This window comes from Choloepus didactylus, chromosome 15 (assembly GCF_015220235.1).
Source record: "Choloepus didactylus isolate mChoDid1 chromosome 15, mChoDid1.pri, whole genome shotgun sequence".
Lineage (NCBI taxonomy): Eukaryota > Metazoa > Chordata > Mammalia > Pilosa > Megalonychidae > Choloepus > Choloepus didactylus.
The window spans coordinates 65,328,059-65,351,277 of record NC_051321.1 but is presented as its reverse complement, the minus strand read 5'-3'; the positions used below and the strand labels follow the sequence as shown (position 1 = coordinate 65,351,277).

General features: G+C 34.6%; 1 protein-coding gene and 1 non-coding gene across 3 annotated transcripts in view; both read left to right on the top strand.

Annotated features, from left to right (window-relative positions):
• The window catches only part of SLC25A16 (solute carrier family 25 member 16), a 42,677-nt gene that overhangs the window by 3,500 nt on the left and 15,958 nt on the right, over positions 1-23,219 (top strand). The window contains exons 2-4 of one of the 2 annotated variants that reach the window (XM_037805151.1): positions 2,773-2,865; positions 7,802-7,935; positions 8,857-8,920. In XM_037805151.1, the coding sequence (XP_037661079.1) occupies positions 2,773-2,865; positions 7,802-7,935; positions 8,857-8,920 (291 nt within the window). The remainder of the gene's footprint in view (positions 1-2,772; positions 2,866-7,801; positions 7,936-8,856; positions 8,921-23,219) is intronic. The other variant, XM_037805152.1, reaches the window with a different exon arrangement.
• Positions 4,821-4,927, top strand: LOC119511020. Its single transcript, XR_005212112.1, has one exon. It is a non-coding gene; the product is annotated as a U6 spliceosomal RNA (small nuclear RNA).

Below are 23,219 nucleotides of genomic sequence, written 5' to 3'. Positions count from 1 at the left end.
GTCCTTTCACATCCCCCTTTTGGTCAAGAAGATGTTTTCCGTCCGACAATGCTGGGTCTTGTATGTAGTCTTTTCAGTCTAGCTTCATTCATTTAGCAAAACACATTTAAGATTCATCTGTGTTATGCATCTCGGTAATCTGTTCCATTTCATTGCTAAGTAGTATTCCATTGTATGGATGTACCACAGTTTCACCTGTTGATGAAAATTTGCTTTCTTTCTAGTTTTTGGCTATTTGAAAAAAGCGATTATGAAAAGTTGCCTCAGGTCTTTGTGTCATATATGTTTTTGTTTCTTTTGGATAAATACTACCTAGGAATGGACTATGGGGTCTTAGGGTAAACATATCTTTAACTTTATAAGAAACTGCCAAACTGTTTACCAAAGCATCTATTCCATTTTGCATCCCTGCTATCTTGTCAGCACTTGGCATTGCCAGGGTTTTTCTTTTGTTTTTTTTTAATTCCATGTTATTGAGATGTATTCACATACCATACAGTCATCCATGATGTACAATCACCTGTTCACAGTACCATCATATACTTGTGCATTCATCACCTAATCTATTTTGGAACATTTTCCTTACACCAGAAAGAATAAAAATAAGAATAAAAAATAAAAGTAAAAAAGAACACCCAAATCATCCCCCCCCCCCCCCATTTTTCTACTCATCCATCTGGATAAAGGAAGTGTGATCCACAAGGTTTTCACAGTCGCACTGTCACCCCTTGTAAGCTACATAGTTATACAATTGTCTTCAAGAGTCAAGGCTACTGGGTTGCATCTTGATAGTTTCAGGTATTTACTTCTAGCTATTCCAATACACTAAAACCTAAAAAAGGCTATCTATATAGTACGTAAGAATGCCCACCAGAGTGATCTCTCGACTCCATTTGAAATCTCTCAGCCACTGAAACTTTATTTTGTTTCTTTTAGCTTCCTCCTTTTGGTCAAGAATGTGTTCTCAATCCCACGATGGATGCCGGGTTCATCCCTGGGAATCATATCCTGTGTTGCCAGGGTGATTTACACCCCTAGGAGTCAGGTCCCATGTAGAGGGGCATTGCCACGGTTTTGAATGTATGTTTCTATTCTAATAGGTGTTTAGTAGTATCTAATTGTGGTTTTAATTTTTATTTCCCTGACCAGTATTCCTGAGCATCTTTTCACGTGCTTTTTGGCCTTCTGTATCTCTTCTTCGGTGAAGTGTTGATTCAAACTTTAGGGGAGTTTGCGTAGTTTTAAAGGTTGTATAGGAGTACTGGGTCCAAGTGATATGCTTGGACAGATTAAGTGCCTCAGTTTTCCAGTCCTTAAAATGATGTAATAAGAATATCTACATCATATGGTTGAGAAATACCTGCGAAAGCCCTGGCATAGTGTGTGCTGATTTAACTCTTAGCCTAAGGTACCTGGGACAAAGTGAACACTGAATACAAGTTGTTAACTGTTATTGTTTGCTGGCTATGGTCTTGGGCGAATCTCCTAACTTCAGTTACTCCACCTCAAAAAGGAAGATACAAGTTGCTTGACCTAATTCAGTGGACTATTGTTATATTTAATTGCTTGATCTAACTCGGTGGACTATTGTGCTGGTTAATTGAGCTATAAAATACTGTGACAAGCATATTAAGATTCTATTAAAATAACCTACTTAAAAAAAAAAAGAACTTACTTGCTATATGGTTAATTCAGACTTGTTGGAGATCACGATATAACATAAAATAATTTTGAAACCAAATATACCCAAACACAAATTATTTTTAGTTTATCCTCAATTTTGAATAGCCTTGACCTTTGTTTCCATTAGTTCAGAAGGAGAGGTCTGATATAGAAACTTATATGTGAATGTTATATTTGAATACAAATACACATTTTATTTTTGGTATAGCTCAGTACATGGATTTTAAAATCATCAGTTACATGCTAAGCTGTTAAGTAAATGCATGTGGACTTTGAATGATTTTTGTCTTGCATTCAGCAAATATTTGTCAAGTGTATATTGTAGGTGAGGCTCTGTACTGGTCTCAAGATTCTGCAGTGAAAGAGACCCACAAAGTTCCCTCTCTCTTTTGCCTTCTGGAATGTGTATTCAATGATGAAGGACTTAATATAATTATAAAAGACACCCAAGGACTATTTTATCCACTTTCTTATAATAGTAACAATAGTAAATAGTAGCTTTACCACATGTGAAGTATCACATGTAAAGTATTCTCTCCTTAGAAGCGTGCAAGTTAGTAGGGCTGGTCTGTAATCTGACTTATGCTAAAGCCCATGTATGCAATTATCTACTCTGCTATCATCCACATATCTGCACAGTGGCACATGGTAGGGACCAGCACATGGTAGGGACCAAACATATATTTGTTGAATGAATAAACAAAAGAGTGAATCTTTCATGGGTATAAATAAGTTGGTTTTTTCAATGAAAAGGTTATCCAGAAGGAGGGGAGACTATTTCAAAGAGAGCCTCACATTTGGATTAATACCTTCAAGTGTCTCTATAACCCCATTTTAGCAAGTTTCCCAGTGTTGATCAGGTATTAGGGGTCTGATTTACACTCTTCAAATTTATTTTTAAGTTTGACATGGTTAAATACTAAGGTACAGAAATTGGGGACCAGTCATCTACCTATCCCTGCTACTAGGCACTTTTACCCATGGAGGCCTAATTAGTGATCAGAGAATTTGCTTGCTGAGCAAATAAAGATTTCTATCTGGAAAGAAATAGGATGCAGTTTCTTCCTGACTTTTAAAAAATTTTTTTAGGTATTGCTGGATGCTGTGCCAAAACAACAGTTGCTCCTTTGGATCGAGTAAAGGTTTTATTACAAGCTCATAATCACCATTACAAACATTTAGGTGAGTTGATGGATGCTAAAGAAAAAAATGAACGAAAACAGTAGCCATCTGCTGGCTTGGTTTCCAATTGTAAATTATAATGAAAAAAAGGACACAAAAGGGAGTTCAAATTTGGGGGCAAATTTTGCAAGGAATGTATCTCATCCATTTTAATCTTTTTATTTGTAATAGTGGTTATATACATATATTATCATTTTAGGGTACTGATATTCTCTAAACCAAAATCTTGAACTCCTCGAAGTAAGTGCTATTTGTTTATTGGGATTAGCCAGTCACATCCTTCACAGACACACATAATGGCTCAGCTCAGTGTTATTTTTAATCCTGATTAGTGATGGAGATAAGATTTGATAATTGTAGAACTGAAATAGTCACTTTTTAAACACCTAATTAAACAATCCTTCCAGAAATCTTAGTACAAGTGAAATATAATGGCAGTTAGTATGTATGGATAAACTGTATTATTAAAAAAAATCAGGCCCTTAGTTGTTCCTTACAAACATAAAAATCAGCCATTTAAATTAACATGGGTGTTGTAATAACATGTTATCAATGAGAGTAGATCTTTTTACAGCTTTTTTGTAGGGGAATTTGGCAATATGTATCAAAAGTTCTGAAAAGGTATATACTCTTTGACCTTGCTGGTCCTAGAATTCCAGTTCTAGGAGGTTATCCTAAGGAAGAAATCAGGCATGCTGAATGATATATATACAAGGATCAAAGCATTATATATGTTAGTTTAAGAAAAAAAGTTTTAAACAATCCAAATATTCAACAGTAGGAAATTGGCTAAATTTTTAGTTTATCCATATTATAGATTATTTTGCAATCATAAGAAATGTTATTGTGAAATAATATTAATTGACAGAGGACAATGTTCGTATTGTATTAGCTAAATAAAAAAGCTATACAAAGTGGTTTAATCATATTACATTTTATATAAATAAACGTGCTTAGATAAAAACATCCAGAAGGACAAATGCTGACATTATTAAGTGGTTGATTTTGAATGGTGGGATTATAGGAACTTTTTTCCCCTTAGCTCATTGGTAATACACATTGAATAGATATTACTTTTGCAGTTAGGGGGAAAAGGATTTAAAGGAAAAAATATATATATACACAGAGGCCAAGAAAGAAATTAGGCCAGGGGTAACTGACTCACACCACTCCATTGCTTTACAGTTTCATGCTGCATTAGCTAGGAATGATGTGTGCTATGTAAGATCTGTGTAGCAGCATTGTATAAAAAAAATGTGTAACTTTCCTTAAACTTATTTTTGTTTTATTGATTAAGAATAAATTATTTTTCCATTAGGTTTTTAAAATATAATTTTTCTCAAAAAAACTACCTATTTTTAATGTATTATATTTCCTAATTATATAGCATTTGAGAATCAATCTGGGTAATTTTAGGCTATATATTAATTATAACTAATTTGCTTGTCAATATTTTTGATACTAAGTTGGTCTGTATTTAAAATTGGGAAAAAAAAATTTGCTCTCATTTCTGTGCCTAGCAGGGAATTCTATTATCTTCACACAATGTGCTGTTTTTGTGTAGAAAGAATCAGACCTTTGAATTTACTGAGAGATTATTAAAAAACTGGAAATGAAGGAAATGACTTTCTTTTCTTATCGAATTAAGCTGAAGGTGAAAAAGGAGATGAATGTATATTAGCCAGTATCTTGGGGTGTTTTACGGTATCTGAACACGTGAATGCCTGATCAGGATTGTTTTATTTCTCTACCTCCTTCCATGCTAATGCATGTTGTTTTGTTTTCTTATTTGAAATCATTAGATTATATAGTCACCTTAGATTTCATGCTCTCCAAAGTTCCATGCCATGGGTTACAGTATACCTTACAAAGCATGCAAAATTTGAAATGAAAATCCTGGAGTGAACTATTGGTGTAGTGTATCTAGTTTCATGTGTTTTTAAAATATACAAACTGTGCTTGCTTCAGCAGCACATATACTAAAATTGGAACGATACAGAGAAGATTAGCATGGCCCCTGCACAAGGATGACATGCAGATTGCTGAGGTGTTCCATATAAAACAAAACAAAACAAAACAAAAATATACAAACTAAAAAAAAGTATTGGTGACGTTTAATTTAAAAAAATATTTACTGTGGTAACATATACAACATAACATTTCCCATTTTCACCACTTTTAAGTATACAATTCCAGTGGTGTTAATTATATTCACAATGCTGTGCTGCCATCACCACTGTCCATTACCAAAACTTTTCCATCACTCCAAACAGGAACTCTGTACCCATGAAGTATTAACTCCCCATTCTCCACCACCACCCTGCCCCTGGTACCCTGTAATCGACTTTCTGTCTCTCTGAATGTGCATATTCTAGTTATTCGTGTGAGATCATACCATTTTTAGAAGCATTTTATTTGACACCCTTTCTTTTCTTTTATATACATAGTTTTTTTTAATTTTGCTTTTTTAACATGATTTTTTCAGTCAAATTCAAAATATGCTGAAGATATGTTTTTGAATAAAACTATTACGTCTACCTTAGAATCTTAAAAAAAAATGACATTACTTCCAAGGTTATCAAAAATTACTTTTTATTTTGAAACAAAATTATTGTGGCCAAATGCAAAGGTAAGGATATAGTGAAAATTCTCCCCTCATCCAATCCACAATGTTAACATAAGGAACTTTTTCCAGTAATACTTTAAAAACTCTTGTCCTCTGTTTAGCTTTTTAAAGTCAAATGTGATTTTTTTTTTAAAAGGTAGACTAGTCATAATAGGATTCTTTTAAAATCTTTCCTTTTGTTGCTTGCTTCTCTCTCTCCCTCTCCCTCCCTCCCTCCCTCTCCTCCTTCTCCCTCTCTCCCTTCACCTCTCCCTCTCTCTCTCTTCTTTCTCTCTTCTCTCTCTCTTTGCTCTCTTTTTCTCTTTATCTCTTTCTTTTTTCACAAGGTTCATAATTCAATAAGTACCAAAGCTACAGAGTTTCTGTTTCGTGATGGAAAAGGTTTGGTAATGGTTGGTGGTGATGGTACCACAACATTGTGAATGAATTAACAGCCCTGGATTGTGTACTTGAAAGTGGTTAAAATGGGAAATGTATGTTGTATATATGTTATCACAATAAAAATTAGAAAAATACACCAAAGCAAAAGTCCCCAACACTTCCCTCCATAGAATCAAGCACTTTTACATGTTTCTTCCATTTCCTTCCAGCATACACTTAAATGTTATCAAATCTTGGTTCCTTCTAATCCTAGCTTGATAAAATAAGTACAGGTACAGAGAGGAATTAATAACATACAGCTTGATATAACAGATACACAGGGAACTTTGCACCGTACAGGAATACATATTCTTTGCAAACATGCTTGCATTATTAGCAAAATTTGGCCTCCTGTTCTGATATAAAGAATATCTCAATTCATCTTCCAAAGTAAAAATAGTACAGACCATAGGTTAAAGGAGAAAACTATATTTTTTATAACCATTGGATATTTTAAAACCATTTGAATTGATTCAGCATCTATTTTTTATCTATTTCTTTGGATTTCTCTTATTTTATTTCAGGTTAGATTTTTGTAGAAAGCATATGGTTGGATATGGCTTTTAAACATAATTTGAATATCTTTGGCTTTTGTTAGAGGAATTTAAGCCATTCCAATTTTTTTTTGAAAATTCAGATTTTCAGATGAATAATTGATTTATTCATTCACCATCTTCTCATTTTGTTGTCTGTTTATTCTCCTTTCTTGTATCCTTTTCCCTCTAGCCCTTTCCTCTTATTTCCTGGATTTCCTGTTTTGAAAGTAATGTATCTATTTCACTTTTTCTAATGGTTTCTCTTAAACTTCTGTAAAGATATTTGTGATAATCAAAAAGTCTTAAAGACTAATATAATAATAAACATAAGTGGATCCTCCACAGAGCTGCAGAAATAAACATTATCTTTACAGTTGGAACCTCCTCTGTACTTCTCCCTCATCATCTGCCTTCCTGTCCTCTGTAAGTAAATGTTCTAAGTTTCATACCAGTTTTAGATTCCTGGCTGCTAAAACAAATACCATACAGTGGGTTGACTTAATGACAGGAATTTACTGGCTCGCAGTTTCAGAGGCTAGAAAGCTTGTTCCCCTCACCCCCAGTAGGTGTCTTCTGGCTGGCGGCAATCTTTGGGGTTCCTTGGCTTTTCCATCAATTAGCAATGCATATGCCCTCTCTTTTCCTTTTTCTTCCTGGTTCCATTGACTTTGCTCCTTGCTTCTCCCATTGCTTCCCACCCTGTGTCCAATTTCCTTTGTTTAAAAGAACTTCAGCCATATTGTATTAAAGTATCCTAATTAATGAAAATTTGCCCCAAAATGTTTTTGTAGGTAGGTAGTTTTTTTATTTAGCGCTTTCCTTATGTAAGTAAACTACACTCATGGTTCAGTCTGGGAAACCTTCCTTCATTCTTCCAGGTAGTTTCTGTCATCTGTGCAGTATCTGGGCTTTGAATAAGTTTTGTTTGTTACACTGTATTGTGAGAATTTGTTTTGTGTCTGTTTTCCTTTCTATGCCAGGAACTCATTGAGAACAGATAATGGGTCCTATTTCTCTGTGATTCTCTAATACTTTGCAGTATACATGCTTAATAGATATTTGCATAGCATAACATAGTTTGCTATAATTATAAACATAAGTTACTATGATTTATGGCTGTTCTTGCTTTAAATTTTATGTTTTATATTTTTTATAGGAGGTATATATGTGTAATTTGGGTATATGATGTATTTTTAGTGGGTTTAATTTACAGTAATTTACATAATTTCTCAAGCAAAATATTATGAATGATAGCATAGTAATCTTTGTCTGCCATTGTCATGAAAATTTGAATTCAGATAGTTTTCTCTGTTTTAATTATGTTTTTCTTCCAAAAAACCTGTCTAAACATTAGGAGTGTTTTCCACATTGCGTGCTGTTCCCCGAAAGGAAGGATTCCTTGGATTGTATAAAGGAAATGGTGCAATGATGATTAGAATTTTTCCCTATGGCGCAATCCAGTTTATGGCGTTTGAGCATTATAAAATGGTACTTGAACTTTTATCTTGTTTTCTCTTTTGTGTCCCTGAATATCATGCTCTCTAGGCAAAGCTTTTCCTTTTGGGTTTAAAATTACTTTGAATGACTAGAAAAAGTAATGCCCTTTTAAAGGAATAAGGCTCGTGGTAGTTTAAATTTTTAAGAATAGTTTTGAAGTTACCTATTTCAGAAGTGTTAGTCATTGATAAGTAAATTTTTAATGTTCACACTTATGAAAGAGGAGACGAAGTTTTCAAGTAGATAATAATAAATCCATAAATTATTAGCTTTTTAATATGCTTGTAGTTCCTCAATTTTGGGAGAGGGTCACTGTGGCTTTGGATTTTCATGTTCAATAAAGTAGTGAAACCATATTGCTTTGGAGTGATGCTATAAGTTAACAGCTTTTCCCATTCTACTCCTTGAATAAATTTCCCTTCTCTGACTGAGTGAAAGCTTATCCTCTCAGATAAGATGTTATCTTAATACAGAAAGGGGTTAAATATGTTAAGTTTCAAAGGGTATTTTAGAATGACAAGCAGTAGCTATGGGAACAAAATTCTAAGCTCTTCAGTCAGAATTGGTGCTATCAGTATATCAAGACTTCTACAGTAGCATTTTACCCTTGCTATCTCCATTCACACTTTTAAGAGTTTGTAGTCATCTATATATAGTATAGTATATTTGTCAATTCTAAGCCAGGTTACTCTTGTAAAAGTATAAGAAATTAGAGCAGAGACTTCAGAGGAAATATGATGACCTTCTGTTGTATAACAGTGCCCAGCTTTATATAATTGTTCTCATTTATTCACATTTATTACTAGTTTCTTTTTACTACCTCTGTAATTCTTTTGAAATAAGTTCATTATTAAACAGTGAAATGAGCAGCATTTAAAAAAATCTCTTTAATTTGCTGTGTTTGTTTTCTAGTTAATCACTACAAAGCTAGGAGTTTCTGGTCATGTACACAGATTAATGGCTGGATCTATGGCAGGTAAGAGGTGTAGGTATATTTTACTTCTGACCAATTAATTTTCTATTAAAATACTTAATTTTGGTTTAGATTATAAATGTGATATTGGTTAGATAACATACATTTCTTATCTTTCTGCACTAACTTTACTGAAATCCATTCCTATCCTAACTGAAAAAGAGTATTTTACAGTAGGAAAAAATAAGGGATAGTCTAAATTTAAATTTAAAATTTGTGAAAAGCATGTGTTCCCTTTGACCTAACAATTCTAATTCTAGAAATTTATCTTTTTTTCCAAAAATTAAAAAAAATTATGATGACTGTAGCAATACATACTCTTATACAATGAATATAGTTCTACTCCCTAATCACTATTAATAGTTTATTATGTATGCTTTTTTCTAATACTATTCCATAGCAGTATGATTTTCTTTTCTAATTATATAATGACTTTTTTTCTATATAAACATACAGATCTACCTTATTCTTTTTTATAGCTATGTTATAAAGTGTGAATATACCATGATTTATTTAATCAGTCCCCTATTGTTTGACATTTGGGAATTTTCAGTTTTTGTTTCACAAGTAATGCATTGTACTTGATTATCTGTAGATAAAATTCTTTCTAGAAAGTTACTTTACCTGAAATATATGCATTTAAATTTGATAAACATTGCATACTTGATCTCCATAATGCTTTCAATGGCCTTTTTCTGCCATATCCTACCAACACTGGATCTTATCAGACTTTGAATATTTGCAAATTATTAGTAGAGTTAACCAACTTTTCAAATATTTATTGACCATTTATATTTCTTTTACTGTCAACCTTGACTTCTTTCTGTTTTAAAAATAATCGTTTGTATGAATTTGGGAATTAGGACATTAGTTCTTTTTCTGTCAAATGTTCCTGATAAAACTTTGTTTTTTGATGTGTTGAACTTTTATTTTTAATATAAGGAATGAGGTAGGGATTGAAAAAAATCTGTCTACAAATGACTAATCAGTTGTGCCAATACCATTTACTCAATAATTTATCCATTTTCACCGGATTTGAAACACTTCTTCTGTCACACTTAAATTCAGTGAATTTATTTAAAAGAAGAATTAAGGATGTACACATTGATATCTAGCCATAAAAATGTTCATTGCAGTTTTGTTTATCATACTGAAGGGTAATTTAAATATGTGGAGCAGTAAACAAGTATCCATAATTCAGAATTCCTTATATCCATTATTATCTATTTTTTCTTTATTATAATTTTTAACTTTTAATTTTGCAATAATTTCAAACTTAGAGGACAGTTGTAAAAATACTACAAATTCCATACAGAGAACTCTGACATACCCCCACACCCCCAGATACCAAGATCTAGCAATTTTAACATTGGTTACCTTTGCCCATCATTATGTTTCCTTCCTTCCTTCCTTCCATCCATCCGTCTATCATGTATCTTTTCTGAAATTTGAGAGCAGGGTCCATCCATCATACTCCTTGATATATCCTACTAACAAGGTTATTCACTTATGTAATCACGTTAAGTGCAGTTATCAAGTTTAAGAATTAACATTGATTAACATTGATATAAAGCTTACATTCTTTATTGCAATTTTTTCTTATGTTCCAATAATGTTCTTTTGATCCTTTTCTCCTCCATTGTTAGATCCTATCCAGTATCATGTGTTTCATTTAATTATCATTATCTCTTTTGTTTCTCTCTTTTTTTAAATTGTGGAAAAGTATATACGACATAAATCTTTCCATCCTAACTCTTCCCAAACATACCTGTCAGTGAAATTAATTACATTCACAATGTTGCTGTCCTTTCACCACTATCCATTACTAAAACATTCCCTTTACCTTAAATAGAAACCCTACACTCATTTTGCAATAACTATCTGTATTGCCCCATCCCCCACCTCTGGTAACCTGTACTATGCTTTCTGTCTCTATGAGTTTGCATATTCTCTGATATTTTCTTTGTGGTTTTGCCACGGGGCTTAAATTTAACATCCTGTCTATAACAATCTTGTTTGCTTTGATATCAACTTGAGAACTTCAGTAGCACTCTTTGATGCATCTGCTGCGAGAATGAAGACCATTCTCAGCAACAGACTGTAGACATTCCAGAAAATATCAACATCACTCTGAAAGGGATGCACAGTTATTGTGAAGGGCCCCTGAGGAACCCTGCGGAAGGACTTCAATCATCAATTTAGAACTCAGTCTACTTGGGAAGAAAAAGGGAATTCGGGTTGACAAATGGTGGGGGAAATAGAAAGGAGCTGATTACAGTTCACACCATCTGTAGTCATGTATAGAACACGATCAAGTGTGTTAACACTGGGCTTCTGTTACAAGATGAGGCCTGTGTATGTTCACTGCCCCATCAACGTTGTTATTCAGGAGAGTTGGTCTCTGGTAGAAATCTGAAATTTCTTGGGTGAAAAATACATTCGCAGGGTTCAGATGAGGCCAGGTGTTGCTTGTTCAGTATCTTGAGTCCAGAAAGATGAATTGATTCTCAAAGGAAATGATACTGCACTTGTATCAAATTCAGCTGCTTTGATTCAGCAAGCTGCAAGTTAAAAACAGGGTATAAGAAAAACTGGTGATGATATCTATGTCTCTGAAAAAGTAACAGTTCAGCAGGCTGATGAATAAGATCTACAAGTTGTCCAGCAATGGAAACAATAAGATGCCAGACCTATTTGTTGTTTTAAAGATGCAATAAAATTCATCTGTTAAAAAAAGAACTTCAATAGCATACATAAACTGTTCCTATACCCTTCTGTCCCACACCTTTATGTAGTTCTTGTTGCAAATTACATATTTATATATTATGAGTCTAAAACCATTGATTTCTCATTACAATTTATGCGTTTGCTTTTTAGATCCTATAGGAAGTAAAAAGTGGAGTTACTTATCAAGAACACAATAGTACTGGTATTTATATTTACCCATGTCATTATCTTTACATTATATATTCACTCACAACACGAACTATTGAAAGTATACAATCAATGGCTCACAGTATCAATTACTAGAGATATTTATTTCTTCATGTAGCTTCAGTCAATTGTCTAGTGTCCTTTCCCTTTCAATCCGTAGAAATCCCTTTAGCATGTCTTGCAGCGCCAGTCCAGTGATGATGAATTCCCTCAGCTTTTATCTATTTGGGAATGTCTTAATTCCTCTCTCATTTTTGAAAGAGTTTTGCCAGATACAGAATTCATATGTCAATTTTTTGTTTTCAGCACTTTAAATAAGTCTTCCTACTGCCTTCTTGCCTCCATGGTTTTCAACGAGAAATCAATGCTTAATCTTACCAAGGCTCTCTTGTATGTGGTACATTGCCTTTCTCTTGCAGCTTTCAGAATTCTTTCTTTATCTTTGGCATTTGACAGTTTGATTACAACATGACACGGTATGGGTCTATTTAGGTCTATTTGGGTTTGAGTTCTCTGAATATCTTGGATGTGTATATTCATGTCTTATTAAGTTTGGGAAGTTTTCAGCCATTATTTTCTTGAATATTCTCTCTGCCTTTTTTCCTCTTTCTTCATGAGTATTTTGGTATACTTGATGGTGTCCCACAATTTCCTCAGGCTCTGTTCACTTTTCTTCATTTTTTATTCCTGCTGCTCCTCAGACTAGATGATTTCTGTTTTCTTATCTTCAAGTTCAAGGATTCTTTCTTCTGCCAACTCCAATCTGCTGTTGAATCACTCTAGGGACATTTTAATTTCTGCTACTGTGATCTTCAGCTCTGTCTGGTTCCTTTTTATAATTTCCTTCTCTCTATTTGTGTTCATGTATTGTTTTCTTAATTTACTTGAGGTCTTTGCCTGTGTTTTTTTTTGTTGTTGTTGTTTGTTTGTTTTTTTTCACTCTTTGAACATATTTAGGACCATTTTAAAAAGTCTTTTCTGGAATGTCCAAGATCAGGTACTCCTCATTGATGGTTTCTAATGCTTTAATTTTCTCCTCTGTGTGGGTCATCACTTCTTGTTTCTCTTTGTTCTTTGTAAATTTTTGTTGAAACCTGGACATTTTGATATTGTAAATATGTTACTGCTGGAATTTAGACTCTGCAGCATCTGTTCCTTAAGCTTGTATCCAGCTAGTTTTATGATGGAGCTTTCCCTGAATTCTAGGAGGTAACCACAAAGAAAAAGAAAAAGGAGAACTTTTCCTAGTCGTTGAAGACTGACCTGTGGAACTGCTTTCCTTCAGGGGTTATCTATAAAATGAGTTTGGAGAATAGCTCTAGGCCAAAATGTAGAGACCTCTCTGGTCCTTTCTGTGCATATGATTTGTCTTGGGCTTGTGTGGATACAACAGTTTCCCCATGTCTGGGCACTGCACTGTATGTCCTTTTTTCTGTAGGAGAGCTCGGTGAGCCGCCTTCTATACTCTGTGCAAGTTCTGAGACGGTAAGTCAGTCAGGCCACCAGCAGGCAGACTAGGCTGTACATATACGCTCCCGGTATATGCATGGGGCTTACTCTGCTCTCTCTGGAACTGGAACCAGGGATCTGCACTGGGAGTCATGCTGGCTCTGTGCCGAGCTAATGAGGGTTAGGGGAATGACCGGCTAGGGCTCCAGGAGTCCCTACTGCTTTTAATTGGCCTTTTTCCTGATTCAGTGCTTGCCCTTCTGCTGCAGTCATTTAAATCTGTTTGCTGGAGCTTTTAGAAAGATGTTTCTGCTAGTTCTTGATGGTTGTTCAGAGCTTTAGGGGGTTGAGTCCTGAAGCATCTCACTCTTCTTCTTGATTGGAGCTGCGTAAAGGGATGGGTTTATACCCATTAACATTTTTTGTAGAATTATATTTATTGACAAAGGAAGATGCTCACATCATAACTAGAAAGAAAGCAAGTTATAAAAGAGTATATTTAGTATTATATATTTTGATTTTTTAAAAAGTGATTAGTATATAAATGTGTAGAAAAAATATCTGCAAGGTTATATACTAAAATGTTAATAGTTTTTTTTTTTTTTTTCTGGTGATAAAACGGTTAGAAGGTTATGTATCAAAATCTTGATTGTTGTGATTGACACAGAGTTTATAGGATTTCAGTTAATTTTTGTGGTTATTGCTTTAGTCTTGGTATGATACACCCTATGGTGGTATCCAGTTTCATTCTGTACCATCCCTTGGTGGGTACTAGCAGTGGCAAAAAGAACAGTGTGGGCGACCAGAGCATCTAGATTATCTGGCCTTTTGAGCATATGGACCTCTGCTTTATAGTATGCATAGTTAAGCATTCTTGAAATGCCAGGACTTTGAAGTGTGGTAGATAGAGGAATGAGGGACAGATCTTGAGCAGGTAGGCCCCAAAAGGCAACAAAAACTTGTGGATAAATTGTTGAGACCACGTTCTTAGTCTTGGATGACAAGTCTTAGAGACTTCCTAGACACTACCTCATATCTGAAAGCAATGACTTCCCCAGACTTGCCTTTCTACTTGGATTCATAGTGTCTAATCTGACTTGCCCTGTCCATGGTTTTCCTTAACTAATATTATTTAAGTTTTTCCTATATGTAGCTGGCTGATCCAGGTTCATTAAGTAGTAAAAATAACCAAAAATAATATTCAAAATATTTAACAACCCAATTGTGGAGGTGTTGACAAATACAAACAGAGTAGGAACTGAAAGCCTCCTCTTGTGCCAGGATCATAAGATGTGGCTGGATAATAAGATGGTGTTTGGTGGGGCAGTGGGGAGAGTGTCTGGGGGAGGAGTAGACCACCAGAGCTATGGTGGGGGGTGGAATCTTGGGGAGTTGGAGCAGCAGCTATTTACCAAGTATAGAAATATTTCAGTATTTACAATGGCATAATGGTACTGGAGAGTAATAAAATCTAACATATATTGATCATTTGCTGTGTATGGTGAAGTTTCCAAGTCTTAAAATTTATTATTTTGAACATCACTTTCAAATTTTCTGTGTCTTAAATTTAGCTTTACAGTGACTGGTCAAAATCTTATCTTTGAAGATTATAAGTAAGATGAAGTAAGATTATGAATATGAGTCAAATCCTGAAGACTTTGTATTATTTCTTTTTCATGGTACTTGATAATTTGATTTCATGTTCATTCAAATAGTGTTTCTGGTTTCTTTTTTCTGAAATTCAAAATGTTAGCATCAAAGTATCAGTATTATATTAGAAAACAATGATAAAAAAGGAACTTGAATTACAAATTTTAACTTTTTAAGAAAAAAGTTTTTTAAAATTCAAGTTATTATAAATAAGACTAGTACTAGCATTATCTAGTATTTCTATTTTTCTTACCATGTGTAATTAATTATAATTTACATTTTGTTTCTATTATTTAAACAGTTGAAATGACTGTTCCAGTTAATTTTATTTATATCCGGTTATTCTTTGCTTCTGTACTTTTGGTGGCCTTTAAATGTAAGTCTAGAAATTTTGTATTTGCCAATGTAAAGAATAGTATGTTTTTTACAATCATTTCAATAGAGCTTATTTTAAAGCTTTTGTGAACTTCAACCTTTTTCCTCATTCTACAACTACAATCCAACACATTCTGAATCTCAGTCTGCCAGAAAAAGGAAAAACTAGAGACTGAGAATCAAGGTTTGTATACTGTATTTAAGGAAGGTCTTCTTTCCTTATATGTTTCAGTTGTCTGAACGACTCTGGCTTTGCCAGTTCTCTTGAAACTAAGGATGACAGGATAAAGAAAAGGGAAATAAGAAGGACGTTATTAGAAACCAGAAGAGATTAGCTGAATTCTGCTTGCTGCCCTCCTGGTCTACTCCATCTTGATGTTCTGGTCCAAGACCTGGTTGTTGAGTTGTCAGAACACTTCCTGACTGGCTTCCATTACTCACCTGCTCTTTGACCATGGGCAGATCTGTAACTCACTTATCTATTTGTTAAAGTGGAGCTTATGGCTGCCCAATTCTCACTGAGTTGTTCTGAAGGTCAGGGCAGAGAAATGCTTATCAAAAAGTTCTCAAAGATCCAAGGTCTTCCATAAGTAAGGGATGTTATTAAACCTTCCATGCCAGTGACTTGTTGCATGCTCTTGAGCCAGCCACCTGACTTCTTTAATCCTCTTTTTCTCTCATTTCTAAAGGGAAAATTTTAGTTGTAAATGGAGGTGATATTCAAAATATTTAACAAGTAGCATAACATGGACAGCAACCGATCAGAACAGAGGCCAACATAGCCATATATGTATAGTTTAGTGCTTATGAGCCCTGATTGCACACTGTTCTTTTGAAAATCTCAGAGGCTTGGAGGCATCTTTCCTAGATATGTTTACATTTAAAAAGGAACTATATCCAACTGAGCTCTGACCCAGAATTCAAAAGCAACAAGCTTCTTACGTATCTGGAGAATAATAGCTCTTCTGAGCTGTTAGTCCAACTCTGGAATTCTTTTAATTGGAATTTGCTTTAAAAAGAAAAAAAAAAAAAGGAAACTAAACTAAAACCAAAAAGTTAATAGAATTTGGGGCCTGATATGTGCATGTTGGCGGAGGCGGGGGGCATAGGGAGTGGCATGATGCTCTGACCTCTGTGTTCTAACCCTCTGAGTCTTTGACTTAAATCATGCAGTTATCTGAGACCTCTGATTTTCACAAGAGAACACAAAAAGCTTCTACAGTTACACAGTTATTCTTTTGGGTTATGATGATTGCCAGTGTGGTTCCTGAGTGTCATAACTGAATTATCTTTCCCTAGAACCTTCTCTAAGAGCGTGATTTTAGTAATCACACTCATCAGAGGTTGCACACAACTGTAGACAGATGTATGTTGGTTATTTGCAACTGATATTTAGTTATCAGGCTCAAAGTAGTGATATACTTCCAAAGGACAAGAAAAGAGTAAAATTAGACTCCCTTGGAGATCTACTCAAGACTAATTTCCTTAGCTTTTGTGGCTTAAATTTTGTGTCTGAGATACATGGAACCCTTCCTTTGTCTAAAGTATGTATTTGGAATCCATGTTTTTTGTTCATCTTTAGTCGCTTTGGATAAGTACATGAAGTCTGGCTGCTCCTACTGTCGCAAGCTCAGGTGGTGAGCTGGGGGGTAGCAATTTCTGGAAACTCAACTCTGCTTCCAGATTAATTGAGTAGTTAGGAAGGAAGGAGATGAAATGATGAGGGTCCGTATGTGCTCCTCTACTCCAATCCTGTATTATCCAACTTCTAATCTTACTTCTTTCCTCCCTGTAGTATTAGTTCCTTTGTTAAGAAGACTTTTGTGTTCCTTTCTGCAGCAGAATAAACAATTCACACTTGCCATATTTTCTGAATATGATTTCCAAAGTTTTAATGTCTTTGGTAGAGCATCTAGAAACATAATTTGCAATCAGAAAATTTTTTAATTAAATTCAATTTTATTGAAATATATTTATATACCATACAGTCATCCATGGTGTACAATCAGCTGTTCACATTATCATCATATAGTTATGCATTCATCACCCCGATTTATTTTTGAAAATTTTCTTTACATTAGAAATAATCAGAATAAGAATAAAAAATAAAAGTAAAAAAGAACACCCAAATCATCCCCTCATCCCACCCTATTTTTCATTTAGTTCTGTCACTGTTTTTCTGCTCATCCATCCATACACTAGATAAAGGGAGTGCGAGCCACAAGGTTTTCACAATCACAGTGTCACCCCATGTAAGCTACATTGTCATACGGTCATCTTCAAGAGTCCAGGCTACAGGGTTGGAATTTGATAGTTTCAGGTATTTACTTCTAGCTATTCTAATACATTAAAACCTAAAAATTGTTATCTATATAGTGCATAAGAATGTCCACCAGAGTGACCTCTCGACTCCATTTGAAATCTCTCAGCCACTGAAACTTTATTTCGTTTCATTTTGCATCCCCCTTTTGGTCAAGAAGATGTTTTCAATCCCACGATGCCGGGTCCAGATTCATCTCCAGGAGTCATATCCTGCATTGCCAGGGAGATTTGCACCCCTGGGAGTCGGGTCCCATGTAGGGGGTAGGGCAGTGAGTTCACCTGCCGAGCTAGCTAATCTAGAGAGAGAGGGCCACATCTGAGCAACAAAGAGGTACTCAGGGGGAGACTCTTAGGCACAATTATAAGTGGGTTTAGCCTCTCCAGTAATGAGCTTTATAAGGGCAAGTCCCATGACAGAGGGCTTGACACACCAAACTGCCAGTCCCCAACATTTGTGAGAACATCAGCAACAGTCCAGGTGAGAAAGTCCAACACTTTCGCATTTTCCCCCGTCTCCTTAGGGGGGCCCTGCATATGTATTTTTATTCTCTGCCCAAATTACTTTGGGATGTGTCACTATGTCACTCTAACCTATACTAACCTACCATATTTCACTTCCTCTTCAAAGTTCCATGTAATTGTGGTGTTTGAACAAACTGTAGAAATTATACTGTTTAGAAAATATAGATCCTACACCAAATAAACATCTCTTCCCTTGGTCTCACATGGAAGTTGAAGTTTTAACACACAGTCAGTTTCAACCTTCACCCTTTGGCTGGATTTGCCTTAGTCTTAACCAAATCTGCTTCATTCATATCTCTAATTGAAATCTGGGCTTTTTTTTTTTTTTTTTTTTTTAAGCAATTGCTGTATGTGCTAATACTGACACTCATTTCTGTTGAGCTCTAGCTCTGAGTTTCAAGTGTCACACAGATACCCGATGTTCCAGAGACCAATCAGTGCAACCGGAAATTTTTGTTTCTGTTTTGTTTTTGTTTAAGCATATGGTGTGTATAGTCAGTATATTATGATACGTAATGTCAAACTCTTTTAAACTTGTCAAAATATGTTCTTAGGTTTACCAAAATTCCTGGAGTTCTAGACTATAGAGACAGTAAGAAGATGAGAACTTCGGGAAAAAAAATAATCTCAGTTTGCATTCATCATAAAGTCCTCAGTTTCTTGACTGAAGGAGGAAAAGAGGAGTTTGCACTGATAAACAAAAACTTCATGCAATTCATGAATCTGGCAGCATCCCATTCAGAAAGCAGAAGGTAGTTCTGCCGAGGGAGTGGAAAGGGGAAGCTTGTAGAGGGCAAATGTGGAAGAAAGTGAGGAAACGTCCTGATGGGCTGGCATTAAGTTTCCATTTTTACATAGGGGGTCTTAAAAACTGGGGAGCAATTATACATTGATTCATGTAGTATGCTTGTCCATTCTGATAAGCTGTCTCTGCCGAACCAAAACTAATTTTATCACCAGGTGTTGCTTGTAGGTCAATTGTTTTTGTGTTCTGGCAAAGCCCTTCTCAGAAAGGGGCCTTCTCCTGGCAATGAAATGCAGGTGGCCATTTTATTTAACTTAACAGCACATACACAAATATCACAAGCACATCTCAGCTTGATTGAGTTTCGTTGCTTCCTGGTAGGTGAAGATATTCTGCTCTTTGTATGGGATTGTAGTTGTAAAATGGGGGAAGAGGAAAACTGTCATCATCGCTATTTGAGGTAAGTAGTTTCTGGTTTCTCTTATGTGCTCTTGGAGGTATTTTGGCCTTCCTGCTAGGTAGAATAGTAAGGAGAAGTGTGAGTGTAGAAAAAGGGCCCAAATGGTGAACACTGGCTTTATCATTTGAAAATCCCAGTCTCACCCTGTGGATGAGGGATATATATAGCTGCCTGATTATTAGCAGTCAAGCTGAGTTCCAAATCCGTTACAACTTTGTTATTTATTTATTTATTTATTTATTTATTTATTTATTTATTTATTATTGCATATTCCTCTCCAATAATCCTCTAATTGTTCTCCCCTTTTTATTTGAATTCTTCAGCATTAATGTACAGTAAAGAAAGAGATTGGGTAATGGAGGGGACTTTGGTAAAAAGTGGAAACAAATTATTTGGTTCTCAAAGGAAAGGGTCAAAAGATGAATAGCTTGAAAAATAATAGACTGGGAGAATAATAATAGTTAACTCTTATATAGCACTTACTATGCACCAGGAATTATTCTTAACATTTACTTACATTGATTCACTTTACCTTCATAGATGCTGATTTAAGTACCCACTTGTGATCTCCATTTTTGTACAGAATGACACTGAGACCCAGGTTAAGTAACTTGCTCCAAATCATACAGCTAGTTAGTCATGGAGTCTGGATTTGAACCCCAGCAGGCTCATTCTGGAATCCATATTTGAACCTCTTGCTATAAACCAAAAAGAAGAAATAGTTTAAAAAACATGTATACATATATGTATATGTATAATTAGCTGAAATGAGAAAAGTTAGTTGTCTAATTTGACAAGGCTGCTATGATAAATACCACACACCAGTATGGCTTAACCAATAAGAATTTATTATCTCACCGATTTGGAGGCTAGAAGTTCAAAATGAAGGTTTTGCTAGGTTCATGCTTTCTCCAAAGTCTGTAGTGTTCTTGTGCGATCTCTCACTGGATTCCCCTACTTTTGGCTTATACTTCCAGGTCCCCTTTCTGTTGCTTTATCCATATTGGATTAAGGGCCACCCTTGTTGAGTCTGGCCATACCTTAGCTAATAATAGAATCTTCAAAGGATCTGTTTACAAATAGATTTACACCCACAGGATAGGAGTCGTTTGTGGGGGACATGATTCAATCCCAACAGTTACCGAACCAAGAAAATAATGCTAGTGCTGGATTATTCGACAAGCAGACTATGCACATACTTAGGTCTCAGGAAAGCAGGGACTCCAAAAATGAAAAGGAAATCCTTTTTTTAAAAAAACTTTTAATTTAGTTTTATTGAGATATATTCACACACCATACAGTCATCCACAGTGTACAGTCAGCTGTTCACAGTACTCTCATATAGTTGTGCATTCATCACCACAATTGAATTTTGAACATTTTCCTTACTCCAAAAAAAATAAAAATAAAAGTAATAAAAATAAAAGTAAAAGTAAACAAGAACACCTAAATCTTTTCATTCTCCCCATCCTGCCCTATTTTTCATTTAATTTTTGTCCCCATTTTTCTACTCATCTGTCCATACCCTGGATAAAGGGAGTGTGAGCCACAAGGTTTTCAAAATCACACAGTCATACCATGTAAGCTACATAGTTATACAGTCGTCTTCAGGAATCAAGGCTACTGGGTTGCAGTTCAACAGTTTCAGGTATTTCCTTCTAGAGGAAATCCTTTTTAAGAGGTTGACATTTGGTATTTTTAAAAAAGCATTGATATAATTATTGTGGGGGAAACAGAACTTAGCTGGGCATCCTCAAAATTACTTTACAATGTAGTATTTTTTTTGGTTTGATCAGTATAGGATATCAAATTCTTTACAAAATTTTAGGGCCTCTAAAAGTCTAACTCCAGCTTCTTAATTTTGTGTTTAGAGTGAAGGGTGAAATATGATTATCAGAAGAGTATTTCTAATCTTCCCCCATTCCAATTATAAAGAACTTTAAAATTTTTAAGTAATTTTTAAGATTTATCAGAGTACAAAATTTTCCCCACATTCCAATGTTTTAAATTAAGAAAATTTTTCCCACATTCCAATGTTTTAAATTAACATTTAAATCATTAAATTGCTTTCAGGAATATTGGTCAATAGCAACAACAACAAAAACCTTATTTTTCATCCTCGTTACCAATTTTTGTTTTTCTTTAGGAAGAAGATTGATCAGTTCAAATTTAAAAGAATTATGCAATATAAAAACATGGTGAAAGAAATAAACGAAGTATCGCTGGCTGAAAAGTTGCAAAACTAGATCATGAGTTTAGCATTCTAGTACTCATAGGCATTATTTTACTGGTGTCATAGACACATGGATGCACATTTATGTAGATTCCTCAGCCTGAGTAATCATGGTTTTGCAACTTTTAAGCTAAATAATGCTTTCTTAACCTGCATAAACAAATTTCTGGATATATTGTTTTCTATCAATTCATTATTTTTGAGAGTTTGTTAATTCACCCATGTATTTCCCTAATAACCCACTTGGAGCCAGTCTGGCAACTAGAAAGAAGGAGGGAAGAAATGGATTGAGTCAGAGAGAAAAGTTGGGAAAGAAGGACCAGGTGATCTAGATTAGGAAAGAGAAGAAAGAAAAAAAAAAATAAGGGAGATGCAACATTTCACAGAAGTTATAAAAGTAAGACGGAGAGAAATAACTTGGGAAACTCTTAGCAAAATCTGATGTTTAACCAAATTGTGTCAAGCCTTAAACAGTCAGCTTTTTGTTCTCTTCTACATTTGTGAACTTGTTAATATGAATTATTCCATTAAACATGGAACTAGTGTATAGATAATCTCTCCTAATTTTATTTTTAAAACTTCCCCTTGCAAAATCTTCAGCTCAAGCTGCAAAAAATTAAGCCGTCACAAAATGTGTATTTTAAAGAATATCTGTATAATAAGGTATTTATTGTGATTTAAATGTAATGTTAGTGTTTAACCTTGCCTCAGTAACACCACATTTATGCTGTATTATTTTAGATTCATTTTAAAGAGAACATTTAGAAAAGTCACTGCCTTGACTGTTAGACATGGCTAGTTTGAATATTAATAGGTAGAAAACAAATATGTTATATAATTTGAAAATGAATAGCTTAAAAACAAATAGCTCCAACATAGAGCTCACAATCAAACTGGTTGAAATTTGGAATTGACATTTCTAGTCACTGGACTAAAAGAATTCCTGAACTGAAATTTAAGTGTAGAAAATGCTAAAGAAATGATTAACAAGGAAAACAATTATAGGGAAGGCAGCATTGTATCATGGTAAGAGCTAGAAAACAGTTTTAGATCCAACTCTATAATACACAAACTGTGTGAATTTGGTAAATTTCCTTAACTACTCTGAGCTTCAATTTTTTTTATTTGTTAAGAAAGGAATAATAATGTCTGCCTTGTAGGACTGTTGGTAGTATTTGATATGTAAGGATTAGAGATGCTATTTGTAAAGTGCCTGTATGGTGTGCTTGCCAAATAGTAGGCAGTCATTACTGTTATGTGCAAACGAAAAAAAGGAAGGGTTAAAAATACATCATTTACAGCTGCATCACAGCTATGCTAATCATAAATCAGCCTTTCTTCAGTGAGTCTAACCTGTTCTGACCACCATGAGGCTAATCTTAATTAAAATTATTGCTTGTATTTAAACTGAAGTTGTATTACTTCACATATTTTTCAGACTGACTTTCCCCTCATTGTCTGAAGAAATTGAGTTTTTTTAATTCTTGGAGGAGAACTAAAGATTGCTTGTATTTGCTCTAAAGTATTAGATATATGTTAACTGTGTAGGTGATTAGTTTAGAGATAATATAACCACTCAGGAATAGATGCCAGGAAAAAGATCTAGATAATA